The following is a 24,809-nucleotide window of genomic DNA, read 5'->3' on the forward strand; positions in this document are numbered from 1 at the left end:
GAAACACGGCAGCACACACTAAATGATTCATAGCCATAGAGTACGACGATGCGCGAATTTGGTGCAAATCGTACTATTATTAACGAAGGTTTTGGAAAACAAAATTGAATTGAAATTCTTATATTTCTCACAGCTGAAGCACCCCAGCTCTGATTTTCGACTTGCCTGCTTGACCTTTCAAAAGTTATTTCAGTGCAAGTTTTAGATCCAAATTGATAATTCAAAAGTTGTTTAACTCGGCAATCTGTCAATTGATCTTATTGTTGTGATCATATCTCTTTATCACTCCTTGATAACACATGATGAAAGAGCAAGTCACGCCTCTATGCAATAATAAACATTTATTTATTTACGTTGATATTTTCTTCATTTTGACTAGCAAATAATAAACGCAACACTTCTTTCAAGTTCAAAATTATCTACAACTACCTCTATGCAGTGATGTGTAGAAAACCATTGAAAATGTTTTCTTCGCTAATATGGGAAGGTACTCGAAAGACCCAAGCTTACTCAATAGCATAATTATCTTGCAAACTTAGATTGTCAATATCTGCAATAAAAAACAACTGCAGAAAGAAGGCCAATTATGAAAACGCTTCTTTTCAGGGACATACCCACGTACAATGCATACGAATGCAGTATGTGCAAATATGAAACCATGAACGCAATCATTTTGCAGATGATTCGGAGGAAACTGAGAGAAGGTTCCAGATGAGGAATTGAAAAAATGATTGCATCTATTATGAACATTTCTTTCCTCTTTCTTCAGTAGTGCATATTCCGTCCATATCCTTGTCAAGTGTATTTTGTGAAGTACAAAACCAAAATTTCATCCAATTCTCGATAACTTTGTCGAGACAGAAAAATCGAGTTAATCATGAATACCTCATGGAACTTCACGTCGATATCTTCGAAGCAATGAAAACCGAGAGTAATCAGAAGCCAATCAGAGCAAATCAAATTGATTAATTGCCCCATGGAAAGCCTATACGATTCACTGAGCGCAACAACAAAACAATTGTTAATGATCCACATTTTACAGACATGACACATAGTAAGCTGTCTTGGAACTTTCTCACTCGGCTGCACTTACGACTTGAGTCCATCAGCCGAAAACTGGGCGTGTCGATTGCGCTTACTTTCCACGGAATACCTCATTCGCAACTCTTAAATCAATTATCACCTGCCATGGAATGCACAAATAATCGTGTGTAAAACTTTAACAACAAAACGAAATTGGGGTCAATGTTTATTTGTAAGTTTGGTGAATAGAAATGTTATTGACATTGGATTTATTTGCTCCGAACTCGAGGATAAAATAATTGATCTTTGTAATTGGCTTTTACTGGAATTGCTTTTGCAGGCAAGGTAAACTTTGACTCTTTCATGTCAAAGTATTTTTCGAATTTCTGAAGTGATTTCAATTCCAAGTAAACTAGATCGAAGGCAATAACCCCGCTGAGAAATGGACAATGCCACTGGGGCTCTACAAAAGCGTGTTCCTCTAGAATTAGAATCATTTGCCACATTTGAAAGTGACACTCCAGAAACAAGGCGTATTATTTCGTGACAAAAACTGCGCGGACCCTGGATCCTTTCATATTCAACCTAATGTCCCAGAAAGGTGATTGAATGTTTTACCTGGCTCTCTCTATTTTGCTTTAGACGAACTGGTGCGCCGATCACAGCAAACTGACTTTGGTTTTCCCAACTCTCGCATAGGCTCAAGGTTTCCTATATACCTATCCTTCACGATTTTAGTAACCCCGAACCCCGCTTTTAAGACCAAATGATTAGACATTTTGGAAGGACTCTTATGCGAGCTTTAACGCGAGGGATCAAACTCAAGGAACAAATCGCAACCTCCCTCATTTCCAGAGATTTTAGCGCCAATAACTTAGGGCAATGTGTCAGCAACTGATGGTTCGAAAATTGCAGACGCATAGATTTTCAAACCCCCGGAGTGTTTTGAGGATGACAAGGCGTTCTGGTTCTCTCAAGTTGAAACAACACTTGCTATGAATGGAACCACAGGGGACCAAAGTAAATTTGATTACATCATCCAAAATGCGGAAAGGGTATTTTCTGATAATTTGGATTTAAAATGAATCATCGCGACTGAAGATAAAATCGCGAGATACAGCTCCACCAATTCGATATCCCTAAAAGCTGTCTGGCCTCCTGGCCTAGGCCATCGCTCCATCTAAGTCAGGGTCTGCCTCGTCTTCTTTTTCTTCAATAAATATTGCCCTTATATACTTTCCGGCTGGGATCATCCTCATCCACCCGCCCACCGTAACCTATTGAGCCGGATTTTATCCACAACCGGACGGTAATGGTATCGCTCATAGATTTCGTCGTTGTGTAGGCTACGGAATTGTCCATCCTTATGCAAGGGGTCAAAAATTCTTCTCTTGAACGCGGCGAAGCGTTTACAATTCTTCTTGCTAAGAACCCAAATCTCCCAGGAATACATGAGGACTGGCAAGATCATTGTCTTGTACAGTAAGAGCTTTGACCCTATGGTGAGACGTTTCGAACGGAACAGTTTTTATAAACTGAAGTAGGCTCTGTTGGCTGACAACAACCGCGCGCGGATTTCATCGTCATAGCTGTTATCAGCTGTGATTTTCGACCGTAGATAGGAGAAATTATCAACGGTCTCAAAGTTGTATTCTCCTATCTTTATTCTTCCTGTTTTACCAGTGCGGTTTGATCTTGTTGGTTGGTTGGTTTTCGGTGCTGACGTTGCCACCATATATTTTGTCTTGCCTTCATTGATGCGCAGCCCAAGATCTCGCGCCGCCTGCTCGATCTGGATGAAGGCAGTTTGTACGTCTCGGGTGGTTCTTCCCATGACGTCGATATTGTCAGCATAGGCCAGCAGTTGGGTGGACTCAAAGAGGATCGTACCTCTTGCATTTACCTCGGCATCACGGATCACTTTCTCAAGGGCCAGGTTAAAGAGGACGCATGATAGGGAATCCCCTTGTCGTAGACCATTGTTGATGTCGAATGGTCTTGAGAGTAATCCTGCTGCCCTTATCTTATCTTATCTTATCGATACCGAATTCTCTCATGGCCGTGTACAGTTTTACCCTGGCTATGCTATCATAGGCGACTTTAAAGTCGATGAAGAGATGGTGCAACTGATGTCCATATTCCAACAGTTTTTCCATCGCTTCCCGCAGAGAGAAAATCCGATCTGTTGCTGATTTGCCTAGAGTGAAGCCTATTTGGTATTGGCCAATGATGTTTTGGGCGTATGGAGCTATCCGGCCAAGCAGGATAGCGGAGAATATCTTATAGATGTTAATCAGCAACGTGATACCTCTATAATTGTATATAAGTCTGTCACAGTCGGTTATTATTTTCAATATTCTCCGCTATCGATTCTTTTTTCATCCAGAAACTAATTCATGCTCACCATCCCCCCCTTTAAGATTAACTCCCATATTAATCGATCCATCCTACAACCGAGATGCAAAATGATTTCCTAGCCGTCAATAAATTTCTTCCCTGAATTTATTGGTGTGGACTTTACGACTTCCTGGAAAAACTCGTCGCGTCTCCCACCTCGTATCATAAGCTGTTTAAAAATCCCGTTTCGTACAGTACAACAAAAATTAAGGATGACTTACATCTTGAGTGTGTGTTGTCTTGAAAGTACTCAATCCAACTTTGAAGCCCTATGTTCGTCCCAAATTTAATCAGGAATATACATGGTTGTCATAAACCCCTATGTGGGGCATAGTGTATTAACCACCCCTACGCCCAATCGCTGCCGATTTCTGGCAATATGCTTCAATTCCTTATCTACGATTTTCCGGGAAGGCTGCTGAGGCCAACAAGAATGCCAGTCAGAAGCCAACGAAAAAGGGGATGTCCACTGGAGTCTCGCTCAAAAGCCAGTACCAGAAGCCCCTACATATTTTGAAAAAGGTTCCGAAGAATAAGGAGGTCGATAATATCAGCAAGATAAAAGGGACCCCGCTGAATACCAGGCGATTTTCGAAAAATACAATAACGCTTGCGAAACCAGCAGAAAGGGAAGCCTACCATCTTCAACGCCATCGATCTCAAAATGAGGTGTAACAGCAAAGCAAGAGGAGTGGAGTATGCCAAGCAACCTTGCAAACAGTGAAATAGCAACAGCCGGTCGACGAGCCACGCTGGCGGATGGTAATTCTGCTAGCGGCGGTCCCCCGCATCTGGTTGCCGAAGATCCTCAGAGGCAAAGACAAGCTCATCCAAATCCTGCGTCTCGAAAACTTCCGGATCCCTATGGGGGACCGGTGAACAGACAAGTCTTTTCTACTTCGTATGGGTACGGAATATCTGGAGGCGCTGGAAATGGCAGACTTTAAAGTACGGTTCGGAGTCAGTATCGCTGAAGTGAGTGTTCTGCTCCGCGAGAATGGATGAAAAGCTGGATTCAGTCGACGCCACCAAAGAGCTGACTAACGATCCCCATACGCAAACAGATCATGCCGAAGGTAGCGCAGAGGAATTTGTAGCACTAAATTGTAACTCACTTTAACTGCTTCCGAGAAGAAATCAACGAAAGAATGCGTCCCTTTTAGATTTTATTATTAATACAAACCTATCGGTGTGTACCAGGGCCAGAACTCCAGCCTTCCATTTCGCCAGCTGTAAAAATTGTGACGGTTGGGACGAGGCCTTTGATATTACCCTACTAACCGATAATGGAGTTTCAGGGTGGAAAACTTAAGAGTGTCTGACCGGAGATCCTTGCATACTTTTCAGTCTAGATCTCATTGTAAAAGTCTTCAACCGGTTCAAAAGCCCCAGAAATATTAATCGGAGGAGCTTTGATCAAATTATCAAGAATAAACTCACCAGTGCGAAAATTGGCACGACATATAAACTGGGGTCAAAGGACGGGGCTTTGAAAAAGGCACTCGAAACCGCTTTAAAATTCTTGTACCCTGCAAAATACACAAAGAAGACATGATCACCGTGGTGTAATGAATATCTGTCTCAGCTCAGGAAACTGATCAGAGAGGTCAATATCTGCTACAAGCGCAAATACTAGCAGCCATACAGCCTAAGAGGTAATACAAATCGGCCTTCAGATCTGCCATGAAACGATCTTGACTGACTATTGTCAGAATACTGAAAGCACCAGCGAAGTACAATGCAACCCAAATCGCGTGAGATAATCAAATCGGTATTACCGAGGATAAAATCGGCTGGGCTATAAACAACATCTCTGAATACAAATCTCCAGGCTCAGATGCCAGTCATGCTACAGAAATAGCAAGAAAGGATTGTGTAGTGACTTGTCCAGATTTACCGCAGCTGTACTTCCTCCTGATATGAACCGCACTCCTGGAAACGCGTGCGTGTAATTTTTATACCAAAACCCGACTAAGGATATTCAACCAATCGTCCTCATCTCTCTCGTGTTGAAGATCCTAGAGAGCACCCTTCTCCAAGTCTCAGTACCCCTAACGCAAAGGCAAATCCACAGAAACCGTTCTTCATCACGATTTAATTAGCCCGGTTGCGCGGTCGTTGCACTGTAAGCAATATACCCTAGCTGCCTCCCTGAATATAGGGCATGATCCAAGATTTTAAATTAAATTGCAGATTGAACATAGAACTGATGGTTTCGAAGGATTGTATAGCTTTTTACACTTGTAAGAGGATCTTGCTAACGAAATGAGATTTTCGGCTGAGGATGGTTCTTTGGATTTACACAGCCGTGGTTCGTCTGATTCTAATCTACGGTTGATGCTGGGCGCTTAGCAACAAGTACAATAGAACCAAGGTTAACATAATTCAAAGAACCTCGCGCAGGTGCTACTGGGGCTCTATAGTCTTGTTCGGCAGATGCTCTGAATGTTTTCCAGCACCTCCTTCTCCTGTAGCATGCAGTCCTGTGAAACTACGTCAGCCCAGAGTTGGACGGCAAAGCACTAAGGTCATAGTAACATCGTAAACAAATCACCAAGAAAACTCGAGCATTCCCATGGGGTCGATGCGGAATTTTTCTCGGATAAACACGGTGTAACCGGGTCGTCCGGTGTGGCAGGAATTGCAAGTGTATTCCAGGCGGAAGTACTGGTGATATTGAAAAGGACTGGGGCATGATTCGGAACCCAAACGTCTGACCGACAGTCAAGCGGCCATTAAGGTTTTGTACTCAGTGGTGACAATCTGCAGGCTGATGAAGCAATGCAAGGATGTACTGAAGAGTCTGAGCGCACGTTCAAAGTCACCCTCCTCTGGGTCTCTGTCATCCATAAAGGGGAAGGGCTGATGGGCTGGGGTGGGTGGGAGTATATGTATAGTGTAGTGCGGAATCTCCTCGCAACTACTTTAGCAGCCATTAACGTAAGGTGGAGAAGGCACAAAGAGGCCGTCGAAGAAGATTACGCCGGTCTGCGCGGGGCGCTTGCCTATATGGAAGCATACTGCCAGACTCGACATACCATGCAATTTGCATTGACGAAGCTGTGGAGAGGACAAAAAAATCTCTCACATTTCCTTTGCGATTGCCCAGCGCAAGCTCTAACCAGGCTGAGAAAACTAGGTAAACTACTCTCTGAGGAACTCAGAAAGATCTCTAGTTACAGGGTGGGCGAGTTGCTATCCTTCGTGAATGCTACGAGCTGGTTCTGAAGATCTGAACTAGCTGCATTCGCTCCTCTTGTTCTTACCTCAGTAGTCATGGTTTTGGGAGTTTGTGGTATCAAAAGGCGCACTACAGAGTTAAAAGCTCTGATACCTACTTACCCTCCTTGCATTCCACACCACGCAGTTCCACAGTGACTCACCAGCCATCCTGAGATAGTGGGGTCCATTACATGACATAACCCACAATTGAGTTGTCACCCTTCCTTAATGTGTATCCTGTCAACTGCCACTTCCGCCTTTTAATCAAGACGTCCACGAGTATCAACCCCGTACGTCAACCAATTCCTTCATTTGTTATTGTCTCAGGCCATGATGTGAACACGAGTTTATGAAAGCTTGAAACGTCATCATGTCCCTATGATAGTAGCTGTTAGTTTTTTTTCGCAATGCAACTTCTGCGTAAACTATTCCAAATAATCTGTTACTTCACGTTATGGAAAGCCACCTCGAAATCCATGAAAAAAAAAAGGTAGAGCACTGGTCCAAACCCCGCACATGGCTCCACAAAGATCCAAAGAGTATTAATGTGGCTGGCACAGGAAAATTCAGAGCTGGAATCAATCTGCACTCTATTAGTCAAGTTCTTGAGGTGTTCTCCCATGCGCCCCAAGATGATTTTAGCTAATATCTTTGAGACAGCAATGAGAATCTTAATGATCATCCCCTTCTTCCACTGCCTAGGAAAATTTTCAAATGGCTTCACGGAAGAATGGAAGTAAAAATTTTGCAACGATTGCAGGCGTTCTAAGGAGTATCGCAGGGTAACCGTCAACTCGAGCAGTTTTACTCCTTTCCATTCCTAGCTCTTGTGATGAAATATACAGTAGCGAAGTCATTATTATTTGTGACAGCTTTTGCTTCCTTTATCAGTGCAATGGTGGAATTTTTTTTTGTTACGGTGCTCCCTACAATGCACTTCTCGTTCTTTTTCACTGCTCCTACGCACCAGGCTTGTCTAAAGTTTGTATCGTTTGAACAGGAAGAGGGTTTTCCCCCTACTGGATGATAACTGAGTCGCGAGGGTATTTGGGAGGCAGACGCTCTGTTCTCCTGTAAACAGACGTAGTAGCGCGGCACACAAACGAGGGTAAGCGATCGCCAGATGATGGTCCCTTTGGAGGCCAACATCAATACCTCGTCTACTATGTACATTCAGAAGACAATCCATAAATCTGCTACTGATTGCAATATCGTTGATCTGATTAAAAGGTCATTGTGTGTATGTTCATGAGGAAGCGGTGAAAGATGCAGAAGTCAACAAACATTTCACCATTGTTATCGTCACCATATTTTCCCATTACATATCCGAGCAAGGTGTTTCCTTGGTATTAAGATCATCCATCACGATCGCAATGTCACTCTTAGGAAGACTATCCTGAACTGCGGGTAGTTGTTTGTAGAAAGTATCTTTCTTTGCTATATCTCCGTTAGTTGTGAGAGAAGTACTTTCCAAAGTGCCATCATCTCACTTCGCCTAGGACTAGAGAATCCACGAGCATTCTGGTGGCCCTCAATACAGCTGCTGAGAAGTTTGCGTAAATTCTAAAAGCCAATCATAGGTCCTTTTCGAGAGCCGTGAGGTAAGTCTCCAAGCCAAACAAGGGAACCACGTATATGCTTTTTGAATAATATGGCAAAATGCTGGTGCGATTAACCTAGAAGATCGGCATTTTGGCCTCCTAAGGACCAAGTGAACGGTATATGAAAGGGTAGTGGCAACAAGTACTGCGTGTTGACTGCCCTAGGTACTTTGCAAGACTTGTTTTGGAATATTATGTGTAATGGTGTTTTAGATGCTCCGGATATTGAAGAGGCTGCGATAATAGCGGACTCTGTCGATGATGTTAAGTTATATTCACCCAAAACAATCCCTGCTATAAAGGAGAGATTGGAGAATGCTGGACTACCAATCCGAAGGATAAAACGGAAGCAAACGCCCATCAGATTAGCGAGCTGCGAGGTGACATCTACAACATGACTGACCAAAACATACCGTACAAGCGTGGCCCCGGCAAGAATGATACCAAATATTGGACGACCGCGATACACCTGAACACTTCTCAAAGCCAGAGTTGGGTACAACATAAAGCTCCGGACGCAGAGAATGCATGAAGGGAGAGAAAAGGGGAGTTGGTACCGGAAAATATAGTTGGCAGAATAATTGTGTGGCATGAAAATTGCGATGCGAACGACATGCTGGACGCATTCGAAAACTGGGGACAGAGGAGGATTACGTAGTCAAGCTAAATCAACCAGGCAACTCAGTGCTGAATTTTAAAAGCGAAGCTGTCAACATTATATATCAAAAACAGCGTAATTTAATTTAAGTTTATTCCGAGTTCCCGATTATTCCAATCAGATCCGGATACCGATTCGTGTTCACTGAAAATAATAATAAAAATCATATAATAAGGCACAGTGAATCACTCCCAGGTCAAGTTGATAGTGCCTCCCAACACGCTCTTCAGTTTCACTATCTTCCCACTGGTACATGGAAAAAAACACTTCACAACCGTTCCAAATCAAGAAAGTATGAAGATAGTGCGTCATACGAATGTATTACTGGGAAGAGCGCCTACAATTCCAACCGCCTTCATAAATCAGTAAGTTCTTAAAGTGTGACGGTCCGCTGTTACCCTATTTGTCGATCATGCCATCATTAGACGTGGTTTTTCGTAATTACCCAGCGTTTCTCATTATTGTTGTAGAACCAGCAATTACAATGGAGGATTACCATTAAGGTCGATCGGTGCTGATATGAATGACTGCATGAAATATAAGAATTGTTCTCTTAGTATTCCGAGAGCCACTTTTTGGCGATCATTAAACTAAGAACGCAAAATTGGCAATCCAATGCAGAAAAGATCTTCTGAGCAACAAATCAATTATGATGATCGGTAGTGCCGGCCAATTTCCACCTTCTCGAAGTGCACCTTATTTGGTTACATTGCGAACCCCAAGTCAGTGCGTCGAATACTAATGATTTTCAGTGAATGAAGCAGTCTTGAGTTAGATAAGAACGTGCCAATGACCTTAGAATGCACAATCTAGACACGTTTTTTGCTCTCTTTGGAATGCAATCTATCTGCAACCAGTTGACCAGTTAACGCTGGAAGCAAAATTATCACGTAATAAATACAAATATTTGTAAACTTTGTCATGCATTTGCGACTAAAAGTGCCAAGGTCGAAATGAGCTCTGTACGTCTAACGAAGTGACACCATTCTCCTCATGTGTGTATTTCAAGAAGATTACAAATTAATATAGTAAATAATAGGCATTCCAATAATTGCCCCGAGCACCAATAGAAGGACTTCTATGAAACTTTAGACCACATTGTGAAGTATTCTATCTCAAACCGAGAGCAAAGCAATGTATCTTTTTGCAAGCTCGCAGTGGAGTATCTAAATCCAGGCACCCAGCAGAACGATCAAGCGTTTAGATATAATAACAGGAAGCAAAGCAAAGCAAAAACAGAAGAGAAGGAACAAAAATATGTCAGCAACTGAGTCGAGTTTCCTTATCGTTTCGCACGAGGCCAAAAAGTAAGATAAAGAAACGAGAACGAAACCAACAAGGAATTCGGAATAGTTAAGCATTTAAAAAAATTGAGTAACATTTTATCGCGGCACATTCTTGTAAAGAACGTTGAAAGTTGCATTGCAAACAACGCCTTAGAGAACAAAATTTAAATCATTACTTTTTTGCAGAACTATCCTAAAAGGATTGCCAAATGAATTGACACTGGCAATAAATCAAGACGTCATTGACCTATTTGGTGACTGAATTGAATTTAAATCGAATTAGAAAGACCACCCATGAAATGAAATGATCTGGCACGAGGAAAAAGATAAGGAGTTAGGATACGTACAGCTTTGCTTCGGATATAAGAGGTTTTGCGACTTCAGAAGTCTCATAAATCTGGGGTCTGAAAATATTGGGTCATTAGTGACTCTGATTGCAATTAATAGACTAAATCTAACTCACGGTAGGGATCAAACAGTGAACTGCAGAATAGACTGATGCGGAATATAGCTCTGTAGGAGCCAACCCATCCCTCTCAACTAAAATACGTTGGAACGGAGCCTAGTTGATATTTAGAAGTCTCAATAATTAAGATTGACCTTACCAACCTACGTGGGGCCATGGCACGGCAGCTCATGGGAATCAAATGCACGAACAATTAAAGAAAACAGGCAACCGGGGCTCCATATCGCATACAGATTTCCCTATCACGCGGAGGAGTTCCGAAGTCAAGTAGTGAAGCCAACAAAAACAACTGCTCAAAAGGTAGGGTCAATCAAAAGTATATCTGAAGTCAGTATATCAGACGTCAGTAAAGGGACAGGTCTCAGTGATGCAGGTGATCGCTATTTGAAGGGAGGATACCCGGAACCAAAACAGGCCCTTAAAAAGGCCTATGATATACATAAGCCCTTAACAACGGAACTAAGGAAGAGCGGAGCAATGGAGATCAGACCACAAGAGGGGAATGCTATCAAGAAACCCAAATTCGACCCCAATAAGAAGAAAGTCCCGGGTAGGAGTCAAGGTAGATGTCAGGAAGCTCACCGTTAGCTATACTAGTGCGGTGAAAGGTATTCGACTGGCTATACCGCAGGAAGTTATCGAAGACCTTGTCGTCAGACAGATGTGCGAGCCATGGGGTGCGAAGCTCGTGTTTATCGGCATTCGTTTTTGACCAGGTCTCAGCGGTCGTTAGCGATCTTTAACGGGTCGTTTACGATACGGGTTTTGACGCCCCCCGAAGTACCCGAGTAAATAGTTCTGACCCCCTAGCTGGCAGTATAACTGCGTCCTAGGTAGTAGCATTGAGAAAGAGCGAACCACGAATGACCGGTACACGTCGGGATACACTGGGAGTCCCCGGAGCCGTCGACAGGTCTCTGTCGCGGGTATGGGCTGTGTGTCCGAGGGTACACTATTACGGCCCACTCCCTTGCACACGAGGCGCTGGTTAGTTTTCCATGGAGAATAAACCAAAACCAAGAAAAAAATTTAGGAAATAGCAGGGAAGGAGGAAGAGCTGAGTCCGTTTGGGCGCAGCACGAAAATGCGTTGTTTACCGCAGCGATCAGCGAAAAAGACAGCGAGGGCTGACATACCCGATTAGACACCGGGACGCCCAAATAAAGAGAAAGCTTTACCAAGTGGCGCGATTGACGAAGCGGGGAAATCAACTCCAATAACCTGTAGTGTCCCTGTTCCGAAAAAAAAGTCCAATCAGAATCGATAGTCCTGAGCAGGCGGATTCAGACGCGAACCGAGTGGAAGTGCAGACGACCGGCCTAGCTAGAGCCGAAGAGGAAAGGCTCATCAAGAAATGCGCAGCAGTGCTGAAGCGTATGCGGTCGGCAACGTTCCTCCAGAGGATCGTCAGCAAAAGCCTCAAAAACGGGTTGATAGAACTGGAGGAACTATTGGATCGCATCTCCTTCTACAGGCAAACGTGGAGAGCAGCGGAAGATAATTGGGAATCAGAAACAGTTGAGAACCCTACGTGCGCCAAACGGATCGCAGATAGCTCACTTCAAAGCGAACTGGGGAAAAAGCGGAAAGAAGACGACGTGCCTGAAGGAGATTTTACCAAAGTCGTTTCCAAGATCCAAAAAAAGAAGGCGCAGAAGGATAAATGGAAACAACTGACTACGCCGAGAGAGACCCGTGTGTCCAAAGACAAGGAGGCTGCAAACTAAAAGCTAGAAAGAGGAGGAAACGAAGAAGGACTAAAGCAAGACATTTGCGGAAGTCCTCCTCCTCACAGAAAAGGTCGAAGTGGAGGAGGCGATAAAGCGTGAATGTCCAGATGGAACCAATACCCGGAAAGATATTACCTCTGTAAACGCTCGAGGCCAAAAACTCGCCGTGGTGGAATTCCCCCAGCAATATGCGAGGAAACTACTTGGCAGTGGGAAAATCAAAATTGGATGGGCAGCACTGGTAGGCGATAATTTTAATGCTAGGGACCTTGGATTGAGCATGCCTCAGCCAAACTCCAGAGGGAAACAGATTTTGGAAACGGCGGCGAGGAACGGGCTCGTTGTTTTAAACACCGGATCCACGCCAACGTTTCGGCGGAAGGAAGCATCCCTGACATCCATCTGGTGTCGGAATCTCTGGCATCATCGGTGGACGGATGGCGAGTCCTGGACGACATCTGAGGAAGTAATCGCGTTCGAAGTGGTTGACGCTACTTGCCGGTGATCATCAATGCGACACTCCCCCTGCCTGTTGAAGGTCTTGGAGCAGGCAGAACCCCGCTGGAGGGCGCTCCGGAGAGTTACAGCGTTGCAGCTCACACCGTCGTAAATTCAGTGATGAACCCTACCTACCCTACGGAAAGAGTGTCATAAGCTCCGCCGTTTGGCACAATATTTACACGTGAATGAGGATATGCCAGGATGTGCCATAAAGGCACAGTATAGATCAGCAAAAAGGAGACTCCGCAGCGCTATAAATAAAAGCGAAGCTCGCGGCTGGCAGAGCCTGGTCAACGAGGTGAATGAGGATCCGTGTGGACTTGGCTGGTGGAAAATCGAGGCTCTGCGAAAGCCTTGCATACTAAATACCGACCAGATGGACCGCATTGTACGGGCATTATTCCCCAGACATCCTGTACGGGTTGATGTCAATAGTGCGGAAAGCTTCGGAGATTGCCCCCTTTTCACAATGAGAGAGCTCGAAGAAGTGGTTCGCACTATGAATAACAAGAAGGCGCCAGGTCCTGATGGCATCCCGGCGGAAGTTTACAAGCTGGTGTTCCGCCAACGGCCAGCCTTGCTGCTTGGGGCGTTCAATGCTCGCTTGAAGGCGGGCATTTTTCCTTGTCCCTGGTAGGTGGCCAGACTCGCGCTGATCAGCAGGGGTAAAGGTGACCCGGATCTCCCGTCTGCATAACGACCGCTGTGTATGCTTGACACGGCCGAGAAAGTGCTCGAGAAGCTAGTCAGGAGTAGACTCGCTGAAGCGATCAGCGCTGCCATCCCCAAAGCAGTTCGGGTTCAGTACAGGGAGATCCACAGTGGATGCTATTATGCACGTCGTTCTCTTGCAAAAAGTGGGACGATTTTCGTCAGCAGCTTTATGCACACACAGGGGAGCTGTCTCCAGACAACATTATCAAAGAGATGCTGAAAAGCGCTGGCAACTAAAGTCGTGTTGCGCATTATGTTCATCATCATCATCAACGGCACAGCAACCGGTATCCGGTCTAGGCCTGCCTTAATAAGGAACTCCAGACATCCCGGTTTTGCGCCAGGGTCCACCAATTCGATATCTCTAAAAGCTGTCTAGCGACCTGACCTACGCCATCGTTCCATCTTAGGCAGGGTCTGCCTCGTCTTCTTTTTCTACCATAGATATTGCCCTTATAGACTTTCCGGGTGGGATCATCCTCATCCATACGGAGTAAGTGAGCCGCCCACCGTAACCTATTGAGCCGTATTTTATCCACAACCTGACGGTCATGGTATCGCTTATAGATTTCGTCGTTATGTAGGCTACGAAATCGTTCATCCTCATGTAGGGGGCCAAAAATTCTTCGGAGAATTCTTCTCTCGAACGCGGCCAATAGTTCATAATTCTTTTTGCTAAGAAGCCAAGTCTCCGAGAAATACATGGGGACTGGTAAGATCATTGTTTTGTACAGTAAGGGCTTTGACCCTATGATGAGACGTTTCGAGCGGAACAGTTTTTGTAAGCTGAAATAGGCTCTGTTGGCTGCCAACAACCGTGCGCGGATTTCATCATCGTAGCTGTTATCGATTGTGATTTTCGACCCTAGATAAGAGAAATTATCAGTATTATGTTCGGGCTCTTCTTATTGCGAAGAAGATTGAACTCGACCGACGGAAGGACCGGATGGCAAGGGTTTCTCAAACTAACAACTCCCTTCCTCCTCTCCCCTCCCGTTGGTAAAAGGGATTCCCTGACTTGAAAGCTCCCAAAGCCGGGAGAGCGGGAGGGTTAGCCCGAAGTAATCTATCAAACGGTTCTAGGCTAATCCTCTGATGGAGGTGTTTAATTGATAGACCGACAACGTACTGTTGCGGGAGTTCAACACTCCGTGCCCAAACGCATTCAACTACGCTAATCCCAAAAGAAAAAAAATACTGGTAGAATACGCGACGGACCACACGGCGGAATGGATTAGTACCATAATCCCTAAATTTCCAGGCTGTAAGATAGCAGAAATATCGACATGGGGATGATATACCAGGGGCATCACCACCTGTGCCTTTCCAAAACCGTAGCACTAGAAATGAAGAAACTTCTGAACCTCGTCCTTGCTCAAAATAAAGATCTCTACACGGGATTATGGAGACTTTTTACAAGCAAGGTGGAGAGTAAAGGTAAACTCCTCACAATCAGAGTAGAGAACGGATCCCTGGAGATAAGTAAGCGAGATAATTACCTTATCAATTACATATTTGACAACATATCTGTGCATGTAGTCAGGCGGAAGCCGAGAAATGATACTTTCGAGGATACATCGGGTGGAAAGCCTACCGAGATCTCTGAAGGAATCGCGGAGGCTATAGAGGCTGAAGGGGCAGGACCAAGCAGGGAAGTGAAATAGAAGCTGGATGATCTGGAACCTGGATCTTCTAGGGTTGAAGACGGAGGATTAAAGATGATAATGTTGGATGAACTCGTGCGCTGGATTCAATTGCGCTGCCTCGATCAGAAAAGTAAAGTTCGGAGTGTGCCGGGTGTATCAAAACCACTTCGTATCTCTGTAGTGTTCATCAAGGAAGAGTCCTCTCACCACTACTCTTTGTTCTTTTTGTGGACGCTGTCACACGGGACACCCAACATCCAGCGCCCTATACACCGCTTTATGCAGAGGATGTTTTCCTAGCGTCAAATAGCAAAAATTATCTCGAGCAATTTGCGATCGTCAGATTGAATCTGAATAAAACTGAATTTTTGACGACATTAAACAGTCACTATCACTATCAGTAGGAGTAACCTGCGCAGCGCTGAGCATTTCAAATATTTTGGGTGTATGCTATTAGCCAATGCAGAACTGCGTTATGAAATTGTTTCACCCATTAGCCCAACCTGAACAAAGTGGCGTTCCACATCTGTTGTGATCGACGAATGTCTCAAATCTAAAATTTACCGCAATGTCGTCCGCTCTTAATTGTTTTGAATATTGGCCAACTATAAAAGACAATGAACAGTGTCTTGCGGTAATCGAAACGAAGATGTTGCGTTGGACTAGTGGCGTGACATGTCTTGATTACATCTGAAATGAGGGTATCCGCGATCGATATGGGGCTGCACTGATCATAAAAAAATTGGGAAAGAGGCGTCCTCGATGATATGGTCATGTAATTTGTGCTAATGAGAATTCACTTCGTCGACCGGATCATAACTGGAGATGGAAAGTAGATTACCTACGAAAACATCATAAGGAGGAGGGCATATTGTCACCCGAAAGATTTGCCCCCCCCCCCCTTCCTCGGAATTTCAAATTGAGTAACAGAATGTTGTCTATATTGTGAACATTCGAGGACCAATACATTATAAGCTGCTGAAACCGACCGAAAAGCTAAATTCGGAGAGGTACTGGCGGCAGTTGGATAATTTGAACACAGCACTCCCAGTAAAGGGGCCGACTATGACCAATAGGAAGGATCATGATAATGGCAGGCCACATGCTACTTTAGGGACTCGTCGAAAACTAGCATAGCTAGGCTGGCTAGCTCTCTGACTACCACTTGTTACTGTCCTTACAAACTTTTTTACAGGACAAAAAATTCAAAAACAAAGATTATGTCAGACAGGCATTGGTCCAATTGTTCGACTCTAGGGATAGGGATACTTTTTAAAAATGGGACATACAAATTGCCATTACGCTGACAAGAACCCATAAATAATGCTGGAAATAAAATTTTGTCTATGTATGAAAAAATTGTTATCGTGTTTTACTATGAAAACAGACAAAGCTTTCCGGAAGACCTAATAATATTTATATAGAAGCATACTAACGGCATGACCTTTATTTGCATATAGGATCGACGAATCTAATCCAATTGACTACCTCCAAAATATGATCCGAAACGAACTAATTATTGTACATCGACCAGAAGATACCACCCTGAATACGAAGGGACTATTATCTAAATCTAAGAAAGTACATTTTTTGAACCACCTTCAAACTCCATTTTCCCGCATGCATCAGAGTCCTTATCTTATATTGAAGTTATAAAAAGAATCAATTTGCTTTCAGCAAACAATTACAAATACGTATGTATAATAATATTGAATGCTGCCATTAAAATGTTCACTCACCGATCCATCATTTTCCACTAAACATAGAAAAACTACATCCTCCCTCATCAAACGGACGGCAGCATGCAATGGATGTTTGGTTTTACTCTTCAGCATCTTATACAATAATGGGCCGGACATGTGTTCGAAATCTTGCGGTGTCAAGTCATCCCAATGTGCTGAAATCAACCCGGAACAATATTCCTGGAGACTTGACGCTCCCACTTCCTCTGCCACACAATAAAAACGCACACACGATCGCACACCCACCGAAGCAACTAACGCGCGTTCACATAATCCCAACAGTCCGGGCAACTTGAATTTATGTGCAGCCCGTAAAAGTCCTAAAGCCAGAGTGTCATGCTGCAGATCAACCACATCCGTATAGATCCACCGCAATAGCGCGAAACCTACATCCGATTCCAGATCGGACCAATCCAACTCCGTTTTATCTGCCAGCACTTCCTCGCGCCACTCTTCGGACCGAGCATTCAACACGAACTTGTGGGCAGGCATGGATTTGTCCTGGAATTTTATGGTTAAATCCGAATACGTAGTACGACCGTACAAGGACGAAACCGTCATCACGAGACGCGATACGAAACTGCTAAATTCACCGGTACCGTCTCCCGAAGAAGCGGCAGCCTTGCTGTATTTCCGTTCGAGTTCCGCATAACCACGTTGCAATTTCGTATATTCTTCTTTGAGGAGTCGTAAGTGGTTGGCAAGTTTTTCAGTCGCTTCATTGGAACCTTGTAAGGAAAAGAAAAAAATGTAATTAATTTGAGTAATTCAAATATTTACAGCATTAAAATGGAAGGACACTTGATCCTGTATAAAAAACTGTAGATTATTGGGAAATTCAAATGTTATTTGGGAAAGGGAACCCACTAGACCCAAAACTGGAGCTTTTCAGGAAGATAAATGCGAAAGCCTGAAGCAACAATGGACAAAGGAAGAAAAGGATAGGAAATTACCGTACTATACAGACCAGGGAACCCCGAAGGAAAACTTTGGCGAAGTTACAGGATGTTATTTTGCATTGTCGCAATTGTAGAAATCAGAACTCAGTAGGGAAAATATTCAGAAAGACCCCAGAGCGTAAAACTTTTTTTGCTAATCATCAACAGGAGAAATGTCGAAACAGTAAAAAATCGCAGTAATTCAAATCGGCAATGCTGTAATAGGCTGATAAAAAAACAAGGGAGATGCAGGCACGAGCCAAGCTTTTTGATGTCTCTGGTAGCAGAAAGAGAGCTAGCGTGATGCTAAGGTGCTGATAAAAAACCATGGTCGCAAAGACTCGGTTGTAAAAAAAGCGACACAAACCTTCCTTTACCAAAAAGTGATGCTTTAGAACAATTCCACAAAGGAATGAGATAATAAAAGAAAATCTTTCAAATTATTGAAATCTGACGCAAAAGCGCAAAGATTTTGGCATCGGGAGCTGCTTCTTAACGTTAACGTTGGCCATCAGGAGTAGGAAAGAAACACCCATTTTTCGCAATAAGGATGGCAGCTAGATCGTGCGGATTCCTTTCCGAGCAGACTTAGCCGACTACTGGCAGACAACATTGTGGCAATTTCACAGCCTGGGCTTGGGATTGACTTCCAATCTCGAACTTCAGAAGAAACATATAGCTTTCATGAGGGAATATGCGGACTTAGGGCACATGCTCCGTCACTATCCACTTTCAAAGCAGAAGTTTCAATTTGTTTCCAAGGCGCAAACATCTAACAACAATTTATTGAACGACGTGAAGTGGAGAGGACCCACGATCCAGCTGCCGAACCTTCACATCATCCTCCCCTTTAGGTAATTTCGGGTGGCACTATCCACAGACATCGAGAGGATCGTAATAATATCCAGCAATTGCCAACTGATGATCAGACAAATTTGGGTGCGTCTGAACTTCGAGGCTATCAGCAAATCATTTGGATAGAATACTCACAGATTCCTCTTGAACATCACCAGCTAGCACCTGTCATGTATGGGATGGCTTCGAGTCCCTACATTGCGGTCCGCGCCTTGCATCATGACGTTATAGAGCGCATGGCACATTCCAGGCACTCTGTGGCCACAATACTTTGGCGATTTCGAGTCCTCTCCTTTCCCTCAACCCGTACCTGGACGATCAAGAATTGCTACGTCTGGGAGGGCGACTTCAATATTTCGAACTCATACACGATCAGTGCTTCCGAATGATCTTACCCAAGCACGGTGCACTGGCTCAACTTGTGGTACATCAGGCACACGTCACTACTTGCCATGACGGATTGCAACTCATCTTACAACAGTTGCGCTATCGATATTCCATTCTTCAGGCTCGACAGGTAGCGCCTGCTTGCGTCCATCGTTATGCAGTATGCCGTCGGCATCGAAGGAAACTCATCGAACATAGCAAAGCTCCTCGCAGTGCGCGTTATTAGCTACTTTCCCCTTTTGGTGCCAGGGATCGACAACTGTGGCCCGTTTATACTGCTCGTGGGTAGCAAACGGCCTCGTCATATTTGGTGATTTTTATATGCATGGCTAGGCGGCAGGCATTTCTCAATTCGTTCATTCGTTTCGTTGCCGCGAACCGGTTCTTCGAGTACGATCTGGCTATCTTTGCATAGGAGCCAAAACACCACACTGTGGCGGATCCCGGCCTGACCTAGGATCTCGTGTCCCCACGCGCTCCTCATCAGGGAGGGTCAAGTCAGCCAAGCACAAGTTGACCCATTTGGTTGGAGGCCAGTCCTTCTGGCGGAGGCAACTTTACACACTGTGTGTGGGCATCGAGACTTGCCTCAACTTCAGGCCAATCACGCTATCTCCGCCTGACTGTTCAATTGGAAGACCACTTCATGCGGGCCAGAAGCTACCATGTAGAGATTTTCCATGATGACATTAACGGATGGATTAAGTTTTCCAGATATATCTGGGCCGTGTGTGTCATCCGTAATTTCACCTTGTAGATCCGCAATGGCTCTGCTACCCGAGCAGTGCAACCACTTTGTCGCCTGGTAAACTTGGACAATTTCGAAGCATCTGCTTCGACCGGGCAAGATGTTCACGATTACGGCCAATTTTGGTGGCAGAAAGAGACCAACCAGACGTTACGTTGGGCTTTTCGCAAATTGACTGTCATTGTATAAAAACGGTTTCCGGTGCTGGTGGTTTTTATTGAAGAATGATCTTTTATGTTTTAAAATACAACTAAAATATTTAAGTCTAATAAAAGTAAGTACATCCTTTTTTGGGTCTAGGCGAAAACATTATCTCACCAAGAACACTTCCCACCTAGCACAAACTTTTCAGCTTTTCATAATTCGGCAAGACCTCAGACTTCGGACAGGTCGAGAGTGTTTAGGACCGGGGTGGTAGTAGGGTCAACCAAATGGCGAAGATCTGTTTGCCTGCTGGTCATGTGTTAGTAACAAACGGTACTGGTGGGAGATGAGCCGAAACAGCCCGGGAATTGTCCTCCCTGTACTGGGTAAAGGTGCTAATAGGACCCCAACCCAAGGGCTCTTGCTCTTACTTTGGTGGCCGGGCTAGCCAAGGTGGACATTTTTCGCGGATTACTCGTGGGGCCAAGACATGAACTCAAAAGACAAAAATATATAACGGACGGGAGAGTAAGAAGAGATGGTGATACCAGACGCATGATTCAAAGACGAACTGCTGGTAACCAACGAAGAGGCTGTAGCCATCGCGGACAATACAGTCGGTGCTAGTCGTAGTAATGCTGTGCTGATACCAACCCCAGGAATTTACAAAAGAAAGTGGCAGACGGACTAGTGGTTTTAACCTTGGAAAACACTGTGATTGAACTGGGTATAGCGAGTACCGGCCATAGTACTCCTAACCTGAAATTTTTGACGTTGAGAGTTTCTCCCAAAAGCAAGAATTGACAAAAACGACAAAGCGGCAGGGGTCCACTGGAGTCCTGCTCAAGAGCCAAGACCAGAAGGCCATACATATTCTACGCAAGCTTGTGAAGAACTAGGAGACCGGTGCTGTCGATGAGTGTAATGAAAACGGCCTCGATAAAGCGATTGTTGAAAAATACAACAGCATAAATCGAAGCTCACCGCCTTCAAGCGCAATCGATCTCAAGATTGAACAACAAAGCGGAGCAGAGTGCGCAAAGGCTCGGACGCTAATCAGCCTTTGCAAACAGGATGCCTGGGAGGATAGTTACCGAAGATCCGCATGGATAACGACAAGTTCGTGCAATCCTTGCGCCTCCAAGACCACAGTATTCACATGGACGACTGGATCGTTATCAAGAAGAAGGAACCACAGATGAACAACCAATCGTTTCTACCCCGCATAAATGGAGAATGCTTGGAGGCATTAAAAAAGGCAGACTATAAAGTGCTGTTCGGAGTAAAGAACGCAAAGGTGAAAGTGTACCGCTTCACGAAATTGACGACGACCTAGATCCAGTCGACGCCACCAGGAGATGAATATCGACGGTTCAACGGGGCTATCGGACCCCTTACGCATGGAGATCAGCTAATCTGCTGGTTTTCTTCCTAGAAGGGAGAGCCTTCACATTTTTGTGTGTGCGGACCTGAGTTTCAGCGTCTTAACCGTGGTCATGGCTTACGAACAAAAAAACTGCAATATGTGACGTTCAATGTAGTAGTAAAGAAGGTCAACCTGTTGGCTGCGACGCCAATACAAGGGATACGCTTTGGAACAGCTCGTAAATCAACGAAGCAGATAAATCTCTCTTTGATTTAATTATTAACATAAATCTAACGATGTGTAACAGGGGCAGTACACCAACCTTCCGTTTTCCCAGCTCGGAGAACTGTGAAGGTTGGGAGGATGTTTTTGATACTAACCGCCAATAGGATTTTTAGGGTGAAGAACTGGAGCCAGACTGGTCAGACACTTTGACCAGAAATCCTACTTAGATTAAAGTTGGATACTGTTCAGATCTCGTTGTAGAGGTTTCTAACGCTTTCAGATATCTCAGGAGGATCGACTGGAGTGTTCGAAATAACATTGGCAATACAGACGCGCTAGAGCCAATGCAAATTACAGCGAAAAGACATTGTCATCGTAGCGGAATGAAGATCTGTTCAGCCTCAGGGAGGTGACCAGGGCGATTTTAAACATCTGCTAGCGACGCAAATATTGGCAGCCATACAAGGACTACCTGAAAAGGTACAAGTCGGCCATCGAGTCTGCCAACAAGTGGTCCTGGTTGGACTATTGCCAGAACATTGAAAGCACCAGAAGGGCTGCGACACTGAGTGAGATTCTGGTTCAGACGCACTTCCCCCCAACGAGGAGGACTGTGAGAACTGCGCCAGAACAACAAATCGGTAATTAATAAGGAGCTTCTCTGCATATAAATCATTGGGCCCAAATGGAGTAATGCCAGTCATTATACAGAAGCACCAAGAAAAGGTTATATCGTGGCTTGTCGTGATTTACCGGAGCTACATACCTTTGGAATACCCACCAGTCTTGGATACGCGCGCATCGTTTTTATACTAGAAGCGGGAAGGGGAGAAGACTTTCGACCATTCAGCCTCACCCCTTTCGTATTGAAGAACCCTAGAAAGCTGGATATCCACATAAGCCCAATTATGGAGACAACACACTTCTCCAAGTGTAAGCACGCCTACCGCAAAGGTAAATCTATAGATACCGCTCTCCACGAGAAAATTAGCACGGCTGAAGGGCCGCTACAGTACAAGGTAACTAGCCCTCTAAATATAGAGGGAGCATTCAACACTCAAGGAAGCCTTAATCAATATAGGATGAGAAGGGAATCTTACGCATTGGTTAGTACCCATGCTATCAAGTAGGATAATTCAATCCTGATTTGGATGGTGGTCATTTGACCAGAGCTGTTAACAGAGGTACGCTCCAGGGTGGCTCTCTCTTTTCTTTGTCACCGTTATGAATTAAATCATAGAAGCCGCCGAAAGACATCCCTGTGGGCTGCAAAATGCGGGCTCGGCATGCTATTAACCACGCGGATACCCGAATTCTCCTCCCCGCGGCTAAATTAACAAAGATTGGTTCTTTCCTCCAATGTAAAATACCCAAGTGTAATCCTGGATCCGAAGTTCAATTGGAGATTGAACGTAGAATTGCGGTTTAAGAAGACCTAGAAGAGGATTTTTGCAAGGAAATTGGATTCTTCGGCCGAGAATGGTTCTCTGGATGTACACAGCCGTGGTTCGCCTCATCGTAATGTACGGTTGTATTGTGTGGAAGCAGGCGCTGAGCAAAAATACAATAGAACGAAGCTCAACAGCATTCAAATGACAGCGTATGCAGGTGCTATCGAGGCACTGCAGTCCTGCCCTCCTCCTAAACTCCACAATCAATATCCTATAGTGTACAATGTTGTCAGACTACATAAGTCCGGATGTTGGACAGCAAAGCCCTACGACCATATTAACATCCTAGCAGAAGTACCTCGGGAACTCTGGCCATTCCCTACGGACTACGCCACACGCAATCCGAACTTCACAAGGAACTTCGCTGTGGAGAGAATGACCCGAAGCGTGTTGCAAGTCTGCGACATAGTATTCTTCACCGACGAATCAAATATGGTTTGTGCAGTCAATGGCGACATCCTCCAGGCAGGCGGGGCAGTACATATACGCGGTGAAGAGTGAGGCGACACGTTCAAAGTGACACTCCTCTGGGTTCTCAATCATAGGAACATTAAAGGGAATGAGCAGGCTGACGGACTCTCCAGGCGGCTGTTCTTTTCAGTATCTCAGGAGGTAGTCTGTGTCCCGTTAGCGATTGTCCGAAGCGAAATCTAGTCGCATTACTTAACAGCCGCTGATTTCAGATAGCAAAGGCGCACCGCCTGTGCCAATAACAAGAAGCAATCGCAAGAGCTCTTATGTCAGGTACATAGAAATGAACACAAAATTACGACGGTCTCCACTGGGCCTATTCTGGAACAGGCTGTCAGACGCCCAAATTCGCATTACCGAACCTGTCGAGGGGACGTAGAACCCCTCAGGCACCTGCTTTGCGATTGCCCAGCTAGAGCCAGGCTATGGATTCTTTGAGAACCTTCGGGAGATTTACAATTATAATAGTTGCAGAGTGAGAGAGACGTTTTCCTTCGTGATTGCTGCGGACTGGTTCTGGAGATCTGAGCCGACTGAACTCGGCGTACAACAGCGCTAATTGTGTTCCTTAGAGCAGCTATTGGTGCCTACCTTACGGACATACTTACAAGCTCTCCAAAAGATGCTGATATCAGCTTTGAAAAGGGTTATCTGATCCGTGTCGCTACTGCATTTGCTTTCAAGAGAATAGAGCTTCGTCCCCCCAAATTAAATATGGTCCGCCTCTGCGATCCGGCTGTCGTTCAGCATTTCGAAAAAATAGATTAGACAGCCAACCTAAGAATATTGACGGCCTCCATCAAAAATGTCTTTATCTCTGGTGCGGCGGATTACCGCGGTCTGCACGGTGCACTGGTCCATAGGGGACCATGCCGCTAGGCTCGGCATACCTGACAACTCGCATTGCCGAAGCTGCGGAGAAGGAAGGGAAACCCTCATGCACTTTCTCTGCGATTTCCCAGCTCTGGCTAGAGTCAGGCTGCGGACACTGGGTAAACCATTCTTTGGGGACCTCAGAGAGATTTCTAGCTGTATGGTCGGAGAGCTGCTTTCCTTCGTGAATGCTACGGGCTGACTCTGAAGATCCGAGCCGGCTGGACTCTGCCTCCCTGCTCCCATAACAACAGTCACGGTCTTAGGAGTTTGTGGCATCAAAATGGCGCACCAAAGCGCTAATTGGGCTCCTCGGAGCGGCCACTGATACCTACCTACCTACCTAACCTGGTGCGATTGAAATT

At 44.9% G+C, this 24,809-nt stretch overlaps 1 protein-coding gene and 1 long non-coding RNA gene across 2 annotated transcripts in view; one reads left to right on the forward strand and one right to left on the reverse strand.

The window, feature by feature from the left end:
* The window catches only part of LOC119658764 (rabankyrin-5), a 135,147-nt gene that overhangs the window by 108,508 nt on the left and 1,830 nt on the right, over positions 1–24,809 (reverse strand). The window contains exon 2 of the mRNA XM_038066462.1: positions 16,984–17,714. Coding sequence (XP_037922390.1) covers positions 16,984–17,714 — 731 coding nt within the window. The remainder of the gene's footprint in view (positions 1–16,983; positions 17,715–24,809) is intronic.
* Positions 8,897–9,818, forward strand: LOC119658766. Its single transcript, XR_005250286.1, has 2 exons — positions 8,897–9,266; positions 9,372–9,818. It is a non-coding gene; the product is annotated as an uncharacterized LOC119658766 (long non-coding RNA).

Source organism: Hermetia illucens, chromosome 6 (genome assembly GCF_905115235.1).
Source record: "Hermetia illucens chromosome 6, iHerIll2.2.curated.20191125, whole genome shotgun sequence".
Taxonomy (NCBI): Eukaryota; Metazoa; Arthropoda; class Insecta; order Diptera; family Stratiomyidae; genus Hermetia; species Hermetia illucens.